Below are 17819 nucleotides of genomic sequence, written 5' to 3'. Positions count from 1 at the left end.
GATAGCAGCAGCAACGGAAGGATGCTCAGGACAGAGCTTTTTTTCACACCAACTTTTAAAACTTTGTTTTTTACAAATGGTAATAAAGGTATCCATGGAGGCCTCCCTTCCAGCCCTGGTGGCTCTTCAACTCGGCAGGCAGCTGAAGGCAGATGCTCCCCGTTTATCCCGAGGTTTGACGCGCAGAGAATCCAGTGAGACACGCATTCCCTCTAGTGCCTCTCCAGCAGGGACACAGCCTGAGGAGGGCCGGCCCGCTCGCAGCGTCCTCCTCCTCTCACAGCCGCACTGACACAAAAGCCGTAACGTATTTATTCTTCTCCTACCGATGGACACTTACGACTGTGCTTCCGATCTTTAGCTCTGACAAACAGCATGGCAACAAAGAACCTTGTACATGTATCATTCTGCACGTGTGCCAAGTGCATCTGCAGGATAAAACCTTAGAATTTCTGAGTCAAAGGTCAGTTGCAATTTTAATAGCTACTGCTAAATTATTCCTCCTGGGCCAGCAGCTTATGAAACACCTGCTTCCTGTAGCTCTGCCACCCTGGTGTGTTATTACACTTTAGGGCCCACTTTCTTCTTTGGATCCATCTTCCATTCCCTGTCGCCCATCAAATAGGGGTCTCCAAAATCTTCTCATATGACAGAGACTGAACGCATGCCTGGGCACTTGGTGAGAGTTCCAGAGGCAATATGTTCTTCGTGACCCTCCGTCACTCCCCTGGCCCTCTCATGACCAAGGGAACTATTCTGACATTTCACCTGCAAAGAAGGCTCAGCTCGTATGCGAGACTGTTGTACTTGCCCAGGTCTCTACTTGACAATCTGTGATACGAACGGCACGCTGTCCTTATTTCAGTCACGGTTATTCATTTTTCTCGGATCAAATACAATTGAGATTGGTCTGTGTTTACTTATCCTAACACACTTTTATGGAGTGGCCACCTCTTCTTTCACATTTCTATATTTTTCTATGGAATGGCTTCTGATCATCTTCTCTTAAACTCATTCATCAGCACAAGGTACAAACATCTGACTTGCGTCTTCGGTGCAGTCATGCCCAAACATTTACAGAATGAAATGTTTCACCGTAAACTAACTTTTTAAATTTACTTTATTTTATAATTAGGATATTGTACTGATTTTTTAAAATTATGTACAAAAAGGAGGTACTGGATTGCTCTGAGGGACAGACCCAGAAATGGACCTGCTGGCTCAAAGAGCTATGGAATTTAATTCTCAACGTTTCTAATGTTATAAATTGCAGTGTACTAAATAAAGATTAGTTTTACTGTTCTTGTCATTTCCTCATACATTTATAATTTAAGAGAGTTTGCAATGTCTCGAAAAAAACGTAACAATCACAAACATAATCATCTCCATCAATGATTAAGATTGCTTTGTAGCGGGCCAGCTGCATGGTCATTTTTATAGTCCCATGCAAAGTGAGGACTGTCTTACTACTTTTTAGAAGATAAAACATTATTTGCAAAAATAATGTTTTATTTCACTGCAATTTCTCTATGTAGAATCTTTGCCCTTTTTTTTGGCCAGGAAGACTGCCCCCGAGCTAACATCTGTTGCCAATTTTCCTCTACTCGGCATGTGGGTTGCTGGCACAGCAGGGCTGACGAGTGGAGTAGGTCTGTGCCCAGGATCCAAACCCGAAACCCAGGCCACTGAAGTGCAGTGCACCGAACTTAACCACTACACCAGGGGGCTGGCCCCAAATCTTTGCCTTTTTTAACCTCCCATGGCAATAAAGGACAGATTAAAATATTACGCTATTACATAACAGTAGAAATAATCACAAACCTGTGATTATTCAGCCTGACACCCCAGTTATGAAGCTTATGTAAACATCACATACATAGTCTGTGTGCCTAAACACAAGGCGACTTCAAGGGGCCAGCCCCCCATTTCCCTACGAAGACGCTGCCCGAAAGCTTGGCCACGTTAACACACCCTTCCAGGAAAGTAGAGCACCAGCCGACTCTGACTCCGACTCAGCCCCACAAATTTACTACAATAAACAGGCAGACAAAAGTGTTCGTGCCAGCTGCACGCTAAGTTACCACATCGGACATGCTTACTCTGCACTTACATCACCAGGCTTTAAAACATCTCCGCGAGACCCTTAAACTATGTTTCCTAGTCTTCCTTGCTTGACAACAGCAGCTCATCTTTTAGTGAGCCCTTGGGGACTCATCTGACACCATCTACCACGAGGGAGTCCCTCCGTTAGGACGCTCCACCTGCGAGTCACTGCTCCGTCACTCACACTCCGCCACGTTCCAGAACCACCGGTGGTCCCGCCTTAGCATGTGGTGGTATCCCTCCCAGCAATGATGGCTCCACCAAAACACGGAGCCAATAAAGGCATGGAAATGATGGAGGGTGCCAGTGTTCCAGGCATCCTGAACCTGAGAGGGGAGTACAGTAACCTGATTAACGTCCCCGCTCCTCGAGTAAAATGACGTCATACTGGTCTCCCCAGCCCCTCTCAGGAACAGCTTTAGAGTTTACAGGTTAGCAATTCTCCTGAAAAGTCCTAGGGTGTGAGCATGGTTTCCCCGATTCAGTTACAATTTTAGCATTTTTCAGGCTTGTCAGTAGTTCACACTAGCACTTCAATTCTGCAAAGAAAGCCACAATCCACTCTTTTGCGTGTGATGAAGCACTCTGTGAAGTTATTTCATGACCTTTATTACATGAGGACGTCGAGATGTGGAAGAGCGTTTGGACACCACCCCCTAGGCCTTCATAGGTACCACCGAGCACAACGGCACAGAAAGGGATCTAAGACAGGACCTGCTCTGTCACACTTTGAAACTCCACTACTGACGGGAACAGAAATGTCAAACAAGACCCCCGCGGGTACTATTCAACAGCCCCACTCTGACGGCAACTGGGTCCCCGCACACTGCACCTCACTGCCCTAGAGCCACCCGCAATTCCCAAGGCAGGCAGGAAACGAGCACGGAGAAGCTGGGCCAGCACTGCAACACATACGGGGAGACCACGCCTGGAAGCTCCAGCTGAGCGCACAGGACACCGAGGACAAGCGAGCAGCCTGCTCTCCTTTCCGTCTCTGACGAGCGTTTTGGACACACGGGACAGAAGGGCATCTCGGGCTGAGGCAGGGGTCTCGACATCAGCCGTGCCTGAAAGTGCTCCATGCGGGATTCCTCCCGCAGCTCCATCACGCCGGGTCAGCAGAAACACAAGTTTAGAAGGAGCACCTACGGCTACCTGAGGCTACACTGACAGCAGCTCCTCACCGCCTGCTAACAAGTCAAAGAAACACAGGAGCTGCGGCGTGCAAGGCCACGCAGCCTCGGCTGACAGTAGTGAGGACAGGTGAGCCCGAAGACGCTGTCGACCCCCTCTCCTGCAGTGTCCACAGCAGGAGTGACAACGGCCCCCGGAGCACACACAGCTGGCTGGCGGATCTCAGGTAAGGGTGCAGCGTCAACAAAGGCGGCCTCTCGGCACCTGCAGGGCCCCCATCACGCTGCCCCACCAGAGCGCTCTCGGAGAACTGACTCCAGCCCTCGGGGACCACCCTGCCATGAGCTCACACCCTCGGTGCCTTTCTGTTCCTCTGTCGACCCTTCTCCTCCCACCCGGCGTGCCTGGCACACCACACCCCTCCGCAGCCAACCACCCGACACGGAGCAGGCCCGCCCAGCCGGCCCACAACTGCGCCCTCTGCTCGTGCTCGCGCGCCCGTGGCAGCTCCTCCTTCCCACTGCCGCCCCAGCCCCGCGCCTCCCTCATGCCCAACACGACGTCACAGCCGGAGCTCAACCCTGCCGCTCTGTACAGGCTCCGCCGGCCCCTGAGAAAGACAGCACCTGTCCCTTCCGTGCGGGACCACACTCACACGAGTCTGCTCGAGGGAAAGAACTGCTCCCCTCACTGTTGCAAAATCCCCAGCCCAGGCAAAGAATGTAGTGTTCAAACAACAGGTCCCCGTGGATCTGAACCAGCAACGACTACGTCTGACTGTGAATATTACCGCGTTGTAACCTTCTTAAACTGTCATGGCTCCGTGTATTCACGTCTTGCAAACCAGTCTCACACGAGCCTTATATTATAACCAGTTTTACCTACCCTCTAACTTAACAAGAAGGGCGTCTCAGAAAGAACCAAAGGTCTAAGTACAAAACTGGAACGGAAGCTACTTTATTAGGGATTTCCTCTCAAGGCTCCAGCAAGCTCAGGAGACAGCAATACCAGCTGGAGAAGGAGCAGCCCTATTAATTTGGACAATTTACTGAACAAAAAAGTTGGGAGGCACGATGCTAAGTACTCCTAAGACACAAATATTCATTGTAATAACTTTATACGTGCTTAATGCTTGACTGGTTTTCAAAATATTTTGCAATATTTCTCACATAAAAGTAGATGTCACATACGACAGGAAGGCATACATAATTAGCTCACTGCACAGACTGGAAGACAGGCCCGGGCAGGTTAGTGACCTACAAAGGTCACTCGGCTGATAAGCAGCTCGGGACTCAGAGCTCAAGACGATGTCATCTTCAGGGGGAGATCCCACGGTGAGCACCCAAACCAAGCCCCTGCAGGCCGTACGCCCTCCCAGTCACCGGAGTCAGGGTTACGGGCTCTGCAGACAGACACCTCGGATCTAATGAAGGCCCACCTTGTGCAGCGTACAGCTGTGGATGCTTTATTTTACTTCTCACTAAATCCGCCTATAATATTGGGAAATAAATAGTATCTCTACTTTACAGACGACAAAACGGTCTCAGAAGTGAAATATCTTGGCCAAGATCAGAAAGTTAGTAAGCAGAGGATCCAAGATTTGACACGGGTGTGGAGGGGGAGGTAGAGGAGGAGGGGAGGGTGGGAAAGAAGAGGAAGCCACTCAGCAGTCAGTGAAAAAGCAGACTGTTCCACGCTCACCCAGCAAGCCCACCGCCATCATCCCATGGGGAGAAAGAGGCTGGCCACACGCCCCACAGGAGATCTTTTTGTGATTTCTTTTGCCCCCTCAAGAATGACCTTGATCCTACTCTTTCATCTGCGTTTTTCTTAAAGCTGGTGGCATTTTGAAAAACTGGAGAAAAGATAAAAGGAATCACAGTAAAACCAGCCCCAAGCACCAAATCTGTCGTCTCCTAGAGATGGGAGCGACTCTGAATCCCAGTAGGAATCGGAGTTGGTCCGAGCAGACCTCACAGGGGTGACCTCGGCCTGGAGAGGCAGGTGGGGTCTGATGAAAGCGAGGAGAGGGAGAGGCAGTACCCGAGCAGGGAATCGCGCAGGATGAGGCGTCAGGGAAGGGGAGCAGAGTGAGCAGACTGGTTGGGCAGAGTGAAGGGGCATTTACAGAGGGAAAGATGTGGGAAAGGTGAATAAAGCCAGAACATGGAGCCATGAATGCCAAACTGCCAAACACCTGCTGCCATGGATAGGCCCTGCCAAAACCTTCTCATGGCAGAGGTCTGGGTTACTCTGGGAGCTAGGTGGCCTGGAAAGGAAGAAAGCACAAGCAAAGCCACCTCATGTAGACACCAAGGCCCCACGAACGGCCCAAGCTAGGGCACCAGAGCACAAAGGAAAACAGAAACGACGTGAGAGCAGAAAACACGGACAGAGCTGCGGACTGGCCCTGCAGGATGAGCGAGGAAGGGCAGAGGAGGTGCGTGAAGTGGGGAGGGAGGCGGGGAGACTCGAGGCTGACCAAGGAGGAAGGCGGAGCAGGACCCTGGACTGAGACACAGCAGGACGTCTACGGGCCGTCTAAGGGATACGGCAAAACTCGGGGCTGGGCATGCAGGAGCATCCCAGATGTGGAGCTTCAGACAGAAACGTGGCGATCATCTTCAAAAAGGGGACGGGTGACCCCACAGAGAGGAAGGAATCTCCAAGATGACGACTAGAGCAGAGGGAGCAGAGGGCTAGGATTTAACGTATTTCCTAGTCATTAGCACAAAACTTTCGTTCAAATGAAAATAATTACCCAAGAATGTGTGGATAGCAAGTGCTTCCTTTCCCTCTGTCCTTCCCGCAGAGGTTTTCCAACTGGAACGAACCTAATGCCCGCCAGCGAGCGCAGCAAACAGAACCACGGAGACCCGAGCACAGGCGGTTCAGGAGCTCCCTGGAAATTAAATTACTGGCAATGCTTAAAGTTACTGTAAATTAGCACTACGTGTGTCACTATCTCTTTACACGGCATTACTATAAAACTTCCCACCAGAGGCTCTTCAGACGAATTTACAACTGAAGCAACACCGGCAGCGTTTCAAAGCACAGAGAAACCCGCATCCCGAGTCCCAGACACGGTGGGCAACGACGCCCTGCCCTCCACCGCTTGTGGGTTTCCAGGCCAGGCGGGGGCACGGGCTCGCAGCCTGGAAGCCGCGGAAAGAGCGGCTACTGTATTAACGCTTTCAGGTCTGCTGGAAACGGCTCCCTTCCCGCAGCGCCCAGCCCTTTGGACACAGTTGGGGAACATGAAGGGGAATGAACTCGACGTTAAGGGTTTGTACAAACTACGCAGAACCTATAATCAGGAATCTGCTTCCACACAATCTCTTAATTCATCGTCAAACTTCTTTAGGAACAACTATTTCTATGGTTTGCACAAGAAAACAACCTCGGAATGCACATTCTCTCCAACTTAAACCCTTTATTCTAACCACCTACTACTTTTTCCTGCATGGGCCTTTCTCCCACTCTGGTGACTGTCAGGCACCCACCATACACACATCAAAAAGACACGCTGTCCAGTTTGTGAAACTTTCTCACAGAAATGGAGTCAAGATCATCAGGAAGGAGAATAAAAGTAACAAACGGGGGGGGGGGCGGTATATATAACTCCAAATCCCTAATCCCCGAGTTTATTTAACATGTGTTCTCTTCCCTTCTCGGGGAAGTCAGGGCAGGGGAGGGGGAGGTGGCAGTTGGCCCCGATAATCCCAGCCAGGAGGAGCGTTCCAGCTGCCATGTAAGTAACACTAAACTGCCTTCTCCAGCTGCAGAGGCACAGCTGCAGTGATTTCAGGCACGCTGTCACAATTTGTCACCTGTTTTGGCAGCCTGGCCTCTGAGCCCCTCCCCAGGCCTGGGAACAGCACCGGGCCAGAGGAGCTGAGAGCCCCAGGCACTTACTCTCCCGGCCTCTCCTGCATTTGGGGCAGCGCAGGACGGCCCCAGGTCTGCCAATCTCAGACTTGAGACAAGAAGCGAGCAGTGTGCAGAGGCATCCTTTAATCGCGGGCCCCGCCGGGCAAGGATGCGGCAGGGGGGCAGCAGTGGACTGAGGCAAGCCTGGTGAGGATGCGCCGGGGGGCAGCACTGGACCGAGGCACGCCTGGTGAGGATGTGGCGGGGGGCAGCACTGGACCAAGGCACGCCTGGTGAGGATGCGCCGGGGGGCAGCACTGGACCGAGGCACGCCTGGTGAGGATGCGGCAGGGGGGCAGCACTGGACCGCAACACACCCGGGGGGGCCTCCAGAGCTCTTCTCCCACCCTCCCATCGACGCAGGGAACCAAAGGCCTTAGAACAATTTATTTCTCTGCTCGGATCACCAGGCAGCTTGTTGCTAAGCCCCCTGACTCAGCAAGTTTATTTTACTCATTACTTGTATTCTCACAATGTAGAACTTCACCCATCTTTCTCTACGAAAACTATGAACGCACAGTAAAAACACCACTGCCTTTCAGATAAAATACCCCACACTGTGGACATACGGGGTGGAGAGAGAGACTGTCACTCCGTCCACCACACATTTGCATACCGTTTGCACTTTTTCTTCATCATTCTCCTTTTTTCCCTATTGGTCACGGTTAACTGTGGGAGTCAGAGGGAAGCACTCTTCACCATAACCAATCTCCACACTCATTCGCTACCGGCCTCTGAAGGGGCTCCCAAACCTCTCCGTGCCTCAATTCCTTCACTGTCAGACGGGCTGCGGAACAGTCCCCTGCCTTCTAGCACTATTTATAGTAGAAAGAATGCTCTACAGTACTGTTATGAGACTCAGGGAGATAACTCACAGAAAGAGGCTTAGAAGCAATAAATGCTGGCTATTATCTCATTTAATCCCCCAAACATCTGTCTACCCAGCCCTTGGACAGACAGTGCCTAACACACGGCAGACAATCAATATTTGCTGAAGCAAAACCGACAGTTACCGTCCCTAACTGACGGATGAGAACTCCGAAGGCTCAGAGACGAGGTAACTGACGCAGGGAACTCGGCGAGGATGGGGCGCGAGTCCGCCGACTGCCCACCAGGCTGCTTCCTCCGAGCCTTGCCCACTGGGACCGAGGGAGACAGGGGGTCTACCTACAGAGACGGACGGCAGCACAGGAGACAGGGCGGCACACACCCACACACCTGCTGCCACTGTCCTCTGCAGTCAGTCTGTCCGCCGGAGGAGGGACAGGCACTCAGCACGTTGAGTAAAGCGCCTTCAAACAGCACGAAGAAGGAGACGCCAGCTTGCTGACGGTCTCCCTTCCGTGTGTATCTCTGCCGGAGCTACAGGAGCTGAGCCACAAAACAGCCAAGTAAAATTCTATACAGGACTTCTTTAACTCTGTGCATCAACTGCATTTCACACTCAGTCAAAAATGAAGTCTTTCATATTTTCATTTGCATGAAAATAACACATCAGACTATCCTAGAATTAATACTCAAGACTCTTCAAAATACCCTTGCCCTGCCACAGCCGTTTCTATTGCAGGGCGCGCAGGCTATCGCAACCTCACCTGTCACTCACGTTTTCCCCATGAACTATTTTTAAGGCGGGAGCAAGAGTGTGTCCTAGCAGCACCCCGGGATTTCCAGAGATGTTAATGGCTCAGAGATATTGATTAGTCTTCTTCAGCATGGCACTACATGAAATCAATTTCCATATTACTACTGGCAAAGGTTTAAAAATACATAGGCAGGAGGGATAATTACCCATTTGCAAAGCAGAAAAACTTGGAAATGCAAGATATGCTTCAAGCTCCCACATTTATTTTCAGAGAAAAAGGAAATTTCCTCCTCAGAATAAGAATGAGCCTCTGGAAGCCAGAAAGAACTCCCTGGGCGGACCTTCCCTGCCAAGCGAACCGCGATCCAAGTCAGCAGAACTCGGCCAAGAGCTTCCTTCCAGCCACAGGGAAAAAGCTACAAAGTGGAAACATTTTGTCCGCTCTCTCATGAGCATTAGCAAGCGCCGACAAGGCTTTCCCTATGCTTCATTTCTGAGAGTGAAAGGGGCACGACTGCTAATTGCCTGAGGATAAGAGGCAAAACCCAGGCCTACCCTCAGGCAAACCGGACCGTGGTCCCCCACCTAGAAGGCGTGAGTGGGACAGGGACGGGAGGAGCAAGACTTCCGACTATGCCTTTTTCTATAGTTCTCGTTTTTGAATCACGTAAAAGCTTTATGTATTTGAAGAAAAATTAACTCCAGAAGAACAATGTAAACCCTAAACTTAAGAAGAAGCAGAAACAAATGAACTTTGCAACTTCCAATAGAAGGCCCGATTTGGGCAGGAACACCAACGGGCACTACAACTGTTTATCAAATGTTGTGTGGTTATGTTACTTCACATTGCTTTAAAACCCATTATTCTAGCTATGTATTCTTAAGATAGGTTTATTCTAAGATCCAAAAGAACTACAAAGAAGCTCTAAAACTTCACTCAACAGGATGATTATAACAATATGATATTCAAAGGTTTAAACTATTTTATGTGTATCATAGGATAAAAAAATTAAGGCTAATATCATTAGAAATGAAAATTGTTAGTGTAAGACAAGAAATATAAAACAAGGGCCGGCCCCGGGGTCGAGTGGTTAAGTTCATGCACTCCGCTTCGGGGGCCCAGGGTTTCGCGGGTTTGGATCCTGGGAGCAGACATGGCACTGCTCGTCAGGCCACGCTGAGGCGGCGTCCCACGTGCCACAACTAGAAGGACCTGCAACTAAGATAGACAACTATGTATCGGGGGTTTGGGGGAGATCAAGCAGAAAAAAGAAAAAAGAAAAAAAGAAAGAAAGAAATTAAGGGGAAAAAACTAGGTTTAATTTGTAAAGGAAATACCAATATGAAATCCAGGTTTTTCTTTTTGTCAAGATTTTTCTCCAGCTCTGTCCCGAAAAGAACCTAGATGTGAACCTCTGTGACAGTGAGCACACCGAGCCCCCAGATACTGATTTCTAAACAGCCGTTCCCCATCAAAAGGAACCAGGGCTCCTCAGAGGAACGACTGCAGATCTGAGGCAGGAGAAACACAAAGTGGGTCTGCGACAAATTCTGTGTCAGGAAACAACGGAGCATTCAAAGACTAATAGGGCCCTGGCTAAAGGACACAGGAGCCCAGCTGAGGGGACAATCTGAGTATCCAAAGGAATAATGATGATAACTGACTGTGATACACTGAATAAATACAAATGCAAGGGGCCACAGCAACTGAGAGAGAGAAAGAGAACAGAAAGGGACGCTCCTTACTGAAGAGCAGCAGCTAATAAATGAAGGAGGATTGAGTCAGAAAAATCACCACTTCGCAACTTCCAATACAGGACCCGATTTGGGCAGGAACACCAGTGGGCACTACGACTACTAGAAGGCCCCAGCTGACCAGGAAGGTCGCTGGGAATGGGCTCCCTGTCTGTGGCCCTCCGCAGACGCCCGAGGAAGCTCCGGGAGAGTCCAGCGTGGTCTGCAGTCACAGCCAGGGCCCGCTGCCCCACCTCCAACCACAAGAACGGGCCCACCGGAAATCATGTCCCTCCCGAGGTGATGCCAAAACCAGGGGGAAGGAGGTGAGGCTGGGAGGCAAAAGCGAGAGATGTTAAACCCATGGAGTGGGAATTACACATTATTTATGCTTTAAATGGTATCTAAAAATAAATAGATGCTGGCATCTATTACTCTACTAACTTGCTCAGGAATAAAGGATGTAAACACTCTAAGTTGTTATGGTGAACATCCTTATGCCGAAAGTCCCCTCCAGAAAGCAACCATTTCCGGAGCAGAAGTAAAACTGCTCGGGCAGAATACCAGCACTTTTGAAGATCTTTATTCACAGGGCGAAACTGGTTCTCCAAAAGAGTTAGTTATCAAATTACTTAGCAGTCGTTAGCACGAAGAATTAGCAAGCAGAACACAGGGAGAGTAAAAAAGACCGCCTTCTCTGAGAACAGCATATTTACAAAGAAGTTTCCAGAAAACAACACATCTGCATCTGAGGAACTGCCCACAGCTTAGCGCGGTGGGTGCCAGACCACAGGGGGCCGGGGCGGGAGAGGCCCCGGGAGCCAACCGCTCCTCGAATCACCCTGACGGAAAAAACGGTCCAGCTCTTGCCAGTGGACCTCAGAGGCGGGCTCCGACAGGGCAGGTACACGCCTCAGGACCTGCAGACTGCAGGGTGAGGAAGAGGCGAAGCGGGCTCCCTGGTTTCTGAGCCCCTGGCCGGGAGGAAACCGCACTGTTCACAGGAGGAGGGACAGATGAGGGGAAAGGATGGTTTTGGCTGATGTTGAACTGAAGGAACCCAAAGACCGCCCAAACGGAGGTAGAGAGCGTGGTGCTGAGGCAGGTCTCTGCAAGACAGAGCAGAGGGCGTGGCTGAAAGTACAGGGATCACGGCCTCCCCAAGTCCGCCTGCACAGACACCCAGGACAAAACAGCCACGGCTGCAGCCACCGCACCGTCCACACATTTCACGTGCTCCAGCTGAACCCACACAGCCCTTTCGTCCTCTAGCTCTCCTTGCACAACTGAAACATACCTGGGTTATGCGCCCCTTACTACATCCTGACTCTTCGGCACCTAGAACAGTGCCAGCCCCGTAACAGGCACTCGGGAAGTATCTGAACACAGTGCTGTGCACGTGACAGGCGTACACACACAGCCGTTACACACCCGCCACTGAAACATTCTCTATCTCTGCAACATCATACACATGCACACTGCTCTGCGCTCTGTGGGGTGGGCAATGTGAAGGGGACTTTAATGCTGGCCCAAAGCACTAACTTCACAGCTCAACCCAGGCATCAGGAGTGCCTTCTTGGACCAACGGTTCCTACTCCCCATCCCTTCTTGCCTCCAGCTCAACCCATTCTCCACACAGCACCAGCGTCATAAAAACTCACCCAAATCACCTCAACCCCTCCCTGAGAAGCCACAATACCCTCGGGCCCTCAGAAGTCCTTAAAAACAAAACAAAAATCCCAGCTCTGCTGGGGAAGGCTCCACCTGACTCCCAACTCCCTGGTCCCCCTCACCTTGTTCGTCTTTTCCCTCCGCCTCCGGTCCAGGAACCTCCGCAACAGCTTCATGGCTTGACGCGGCCAAGTTGTTCCTTGCCCCTGGCCTTGGCCCCAGCAGGCCCAGCACCGGGAAAGCGCTCAGGCTGGCTCTGCTCAGCTTCAGATCTTGGCTCAAACGTGAGCCCTCCGAAAGGCCTTTGCTGGACCACGGTGTGCACGCAGGCGGCCTGCCCACACACCGGGTCGTGTCTTTCCTCTTAACTACTTCCTCCTGTCAGGGTGCGCTCACAACCTGTACTGATTGTGAGAAAGGATCCGCTCTGTCAGCTCTCTGAGGACTGCGATCCTGTGTGCCTCCACCACTGTCTCCCAGGAGCACGGAACCTGGAACCCGGAACCAGATATAGTCACAGAGGGGCTGGGGGTGGCGCTGGCTCCTGCAGACGATTAAAGGGACAGAAACAGGAAGACAAGAAGGCAGAGCTGGGGGCCGGCCCGGTGGCACAGTGGTTAAGTTCACACTCTTCACTTGGGCGGCGTGGGGTTTGCTGGTTCGGACCCCCGGGGCGGACCTGCACACCACTTGTCAGGCCAGGCTGCGGCAGGCATCCCACACATAAAGTAGAGGAATTACGGGCACGGATGTTAGCTCAGGGCCAGTCTTCCTCAGCAAAAAGAAGAGGATTCACAAAAAGAAAAAAAGAAGGCGGGGCCAGCCCCGTGGCACAGCACTTAGGTTTGCACGTTCCGCTTCTCTGCGGCCCAGGTTTCGCCAGTTCGGAACCCGGGTGCGGACATGGCACCGCTTGGCATGCCATGCTGTGGCAGGCATCCCACATATAAAGTAGAGGAAGATGGGCATGGATGTTAGCTCAGGGCCAGTCTTCCTCAGCAAAAACAGGAGGACTGGCAGTAGTTAGCTCAGGGCTAATTTTCCTCAAAAAAGAAAAGAAGGCAGGGCTGCTTTCAAAGAGATGGCAAGTTGAGTGTGTAGAAAAGAGAGAAGATGCAAATAGTCCAATACTACTTTGAAGGGCTATATTTAACTGTTTCATAAACCAAACACAACAGAAATAAGCCTGATCTTCTGGGGGGTCTGCCACCTCCTCCTACAAGAGCAGCAGTCAGTAACGGCCGCCAGAGGGGCACTATCTAAACTGAAGGGGACGTCTAGAATGGACCCTCAGTCAGCAGTCACTGAGCTAGTCTCACCTCATGCGGACTACGAGGTCAATTCTCCCTCATTTACTCACCAGCTTAAGCCCAGCAAGGGCTTGATGAAGCCTTGCTAAGAGCACTCAGGATGAAATGACAGGGGCGCGCCGCACCCCACTGGAGATTAGAGCAGTCCCCGGGAGAAGCCTGGGTTCCTCCACCAGAGCCTCTCCACTTGGCACCTGCTTCCTGAATAGTAGTAACTCCTCGTTGTGGGGGCCGCACTGCAGAATGTGTAGGAGCACCCCTGCCCCTAGCTGTGACAACCAGAACACCCCAGACACTGCCCAGTGTCTGCACCTTCCTCGGTCACCCCAACCACCCGAGCTGTCCCCCGCATCATCTTTCGTCCTTTCTCCTCCTGCCGACCGGGCTGCACCTGCACCTTCTTCCTTTCCAGCCCCCAGCACACCTCATACCGCTACCAGTTGAGCCTCGACCTGTGCTCTGACAACCAACACACCCGACACAGGTCGACTCAGGCGTCACGAGGTCGTGGCTTTAAGACCTTACTCCCGAGGGCGTTCTGAGTCCTACAGACACGCCCCGTCTCAGGCATTGGTGGACTCTGGGGGACCCACAACTGGGGTCCCACCCACAATTCAACCCAAATAGATTCTCTTTTCTCAGTCTTACATACTGGAGCTCTCTGAGTGAGACGTCTTATTAAAATCTCATTTGTTGCTTTCAAAAACACTGTAAAATCACTGCACTAGATTTCAAGAACAAAATCTGCATTTTCAACTTTAAAATGAAACTGGAGGGAAGCTTAAAAGCAGTAATTTGCTTAAACACTCAAAGTGAAGACTCACATGTGATCAATTCACAGAATGTCACTTAACCCCTTCCAACTCTTAAGCCTTCTCCTCTGCCACTGCCAGCCTGTCATCACAGAGCCTGCCCTGGGCTGGCTCAGGGCAAGGGGAAGAGGAGGGAGCAGTGCCAGGATGGAGCGTCCGCGCAGCAGCTGAGAGAGGAGCCAGGAGCGGAGGTGCTGCCTGTGTGTCCTGGTGGGGTGGGCCACCTGCTCCGTCTTTCCCTGTGTAAGTGGCTGGGCCAGGGCAAACGGGATGCTGAGTAGAAAAAGAACAGGGGGTACTAAGCAAGGACTAGTGGGTTTAGGTTTCTCTCATAACAATAACGATCACTATACTTACTAGGACTCTGACATCTTGCTTCAGATGGAGAGGGAACACCGATTTGTTTGCCCACGTCCAGCTACATACACGAACAGCCTGCAGGAGATCCACTCACCAACAACTAGAAAAGCTGGATACACTTTTAAGACTGTTTGAAGGCATCAAGGAGATACTGAGGCAGCCAACTGGAGGGGCAAAGATTCCAAACAAAAGGGCAGCCCACTGAGGCCAGTCTAACATTCCGAGAGCCACTCTCTCCCTCAGGGCATCGGACGATCAGGTGTCCCTCAGGGATTTGGGGAAATGCACCAATAAGCTGGGAAGAAAACAGCAGAAAGCCAAGCAGAAAGTACTGGCTAACAGAGCTCTGGAGAGTTCCATGGGGCTGGGAAGACAGAAATTCAAATACAGGCCTGACAAATCAGACAGGACTTAAGGCGCCAAGATCTCTGAGAAAAGGGAGGCAGAGAAAATGAGCCCAGCACTGTGCAAAAACTGCCTGAGAGGCTGAGCCTTCAGGAACCTCATTGTCTTCAGGTGACAAAAATTGGGCTTCAGGACCTGCCAAGGAGGAGGGGCCCCGGGAAACACTTCAGGCTTTCAGATGGAGACCCAGGAGGCTACACCCTGGGTGAGAGGGCAGATGAAGGCAGCTTATAAGGACTGAGGCTTACAAAGACCGAATCCAGCCTAGAGTCGCTCAGAAGCTGGCTGAACTGAGAGGGTCTGTCCTCTGGGTACGTGTTAGAGGAAGCTCTGAGGGAAGACAGCATTACCTAGAGTCTCCACAGGTTTTCATCCATAACGCCCAAGGTTCACTGAGAAAAATAACAACAAACAGGACCAAGAGAAAAAAGGAAAACAGAAATAGAAACAGACCCTGAGGTGACCCATACAGTGTAGTTATCAGATGCAAACTTCAACTGGTCAAAAAATAGACTTGACAAAATGAAAATTTTCACCAAAGAATCGAAACGGATTCTAGAACTGAAAAATAGGGTAAGTGAAATTAAGAACCCAATCTATGGGTTTAAGCTCAGGTTGAACACAACTGAAGAGAGGATCAGTGAACCAGAAGACTGGTCAGTAAAAAATAGCCAGATAGAAGTCACAAGAAAAAAGTCTGGAAAATACAGAAGGAGCCCAAAAGACATGTAGGACACGGTAAAAGGTCTAATGTCCATATAAATGGGGACTCCCAAAGTGAGGAAAGACACAACAGGGAGTAAGAAATATCTACAGACAATGGTCAAAACTTGTCTGAAATTGATGAAGGAATCAAGCCATTGACTCAACAAAGAAAACCACACATTGGTTTTCAGCAGTCCTTCTGAGTGTGCCTAAGGCAAGAACAAAGTGTCAAAAGGAGCCAGACGAAAAAAGGCACCACCTTCAGTGGGACAACAGTAACAGTGAGAGCTGACATTTTAAGGAAAGACGACAATGGATTGGCATCTATCAAATGCCAAAAGAAAATAACCACCAACCTGGAATCCTATACCCAATAGAAAGTCTTCAAAAGTGAAGACAAAATATAGACTTTTCAGGAAACAAGAATGAGACAACTCATTGCCCACAGACGTCAACTAAAAGGATTATGAAAGCAGTTCTTCAGGGAAAAGTAGTCTCTGACAGAAATACGAAAAAACAAGGAGTGAAGAGCAACAGAAAGGGTCACTACGAGAATAAACCTTCATAAGCACTAACTGTACAAAACGATGATAATGCCAAAAATGTATCTAAAATTCAAAAGTATGATAAAGACACAGGAGGCGGGAGGGAGTTCAATGCAGTTCAAGTGTCAAAGGAAACAGCAGTGTCAGGAGGTAGTAAAAGCAGTAAATAAGGCTCAAATGTAAAATGCACCCTGTATCTAGGAACGTACACAGCCAACAACCTAAGAGAGAAGTACCGAACTAAACACCACGATACGTCTAACAGAAGGCCAGAGAGAAACACAGCACAGCATAGGTGGCACAAACAGAGAACAGATAGTAACATGGTACCTACAAACCAAAATACCAGCAATTATATTTAAATGGAGCAAATGCTCTAATTAAAAGATAAAAATCGTCAAATTGATTAAAATCAAACTAGCTGTCTACTCTCCACAGAGGCACGCTTAAAAATACAAGATCACAGACAGGTGAAAGCAAAAGATCCCCAGGCCAACGCTACCTAAGAGAACACCGATGTGGCAAAGATCACTATCAAATAAAGCAGCCTCGACAGCAAGAAGCCTGACTAACGAGGAGCATTTCACAATGATAAAGTGCAATCCACCAAGAAGATAAAAACGCTAAATCTGAATGCACCTCACAACACGATCTCAAAAGACAGAAAAATTGATAGAAATAGAAAAGGAGAAACAACCAAAGCCAACATCACAGTGGGAGGCTTTAAGACACATCTCTCAGTAACTGATAGAAAAAACAGACCCAGAAAAAGTACGGGTGTAGGGGTCGGCCCAGTGGCGCAGCAGTCAAGTTCCCACGTCCCACTTCGGCGGCCCGGGGTTCGGCGGTTCAGATCCTGGCTGCAGACCTACACACCGCTCATCAAGCCATGCTGTGGCAGGCGCCCCACGTATAAAGTAGAGGGAGACGGGCACAGGTGTTAGCTCAGGGCCAGCCTTCTTCAGCAAAAAGAGGAGGACTGACGGTAGATGTTAGCTCAGGGCTAATCTTCCTCAAAAAAAAAAAGTAAGAGTGTAGAACTGGGCTGCCCAGTAAACAGTCACATGCAGCTATTAACTACCTGAAACGTGCCTACTTCAAATTGAGACGTGTTGCAAGAATGCACACCCGATTTTACAGACTTATCACAACAAAAAGAAGGCAAAATATTTCAGTACTCTTTTCATGTGGATTACACATTGAAATTATAATATTTTGGATATTTAGGTTAAATAAAATACATTATCAAAATTAATTGCACCTATTTCTTTTTACTTTATGTAATGTGGCTACTAGAATCTAAATTATATGATTAACAAACTTGATCTAACTGGTATACATACAACACTGCATTCTCACCGATAAATAACATTTTCAAGGGCCCAAGGAACGTTTAACAACAATGAATGTATGCTGGGCCATTAGGAAAGCTCAACTCATTTCAAAACGTTGAAATAATGCAGGGTGTACGTAGAGATTACAACAGACTGACAGTTTACGTCCCCCTAAAATTCGTCAGCCCCAAGGT

The 17819-nt window shown here is 49.9% G+C and overlaps 2 protein-coding genes across 9 annotated transcripts in view; both read right to left on the bottom strand.

Annotated features, from left to right (window-relative positions):
* The window catches only part of LOC123280056 (liprin-alpha-1-like), an 85022-nt gene extending 72607 nt beyond the window's left edge, over positions 1-12415 (bottom strand). For all 8 annotated transcript variants that reach the window (XM_070487846.1, XM_070487845.1, XM_070487851.1 and 5 more), the window contains exon 1: positions 12277-12415. In XM_070487846.1, the coding sequence (XP_070343947.1) occupies positions 12277-12330 (54 nt within the window). In that variant the 5' untranslated portion in view covers positions 12331-12415. The remainder of the gene's footprint in view (positions 1-12276) is intronic.
* A 115-nt stretch (positions 12416-12530) lies between these two features.
* Positions 12531-17819, bottom strand: part of LOC139040784 (src substrate cortactin-like) — a 28887-nt gene continuing 23598 nt past the window's right edge. Inside the window, 1 exon segment of the mRNA XM_070487853.1 lies at positions 12531-12698. Coding sequence (XP_070343954.1) covers positions 12547-12698 — 152 coding nt within the window. The 3' untranslated portion in view covers positions 12531-12546.

This window comes from Equus asinus, chromosome 17, assembly GCF_041296235.1.
Source record: "Equus asinus isolate D_3611 breed Donkey chromosome 17, EquAss-T2T_v2, whole genome shotgun sequence".
Classification (NCBI taxonomy): domain Eukaryota; kingdom Metazoa; phylum Chordata; class Mammalia; order Perissodactyla; family Equidae; genus Equus; species Equus asinus.
The sequence above is the reverse complement of the archived record's forward strand: the minus strand, read 5'-3'. Positions and strand labels throughout refer to the sequence as shown.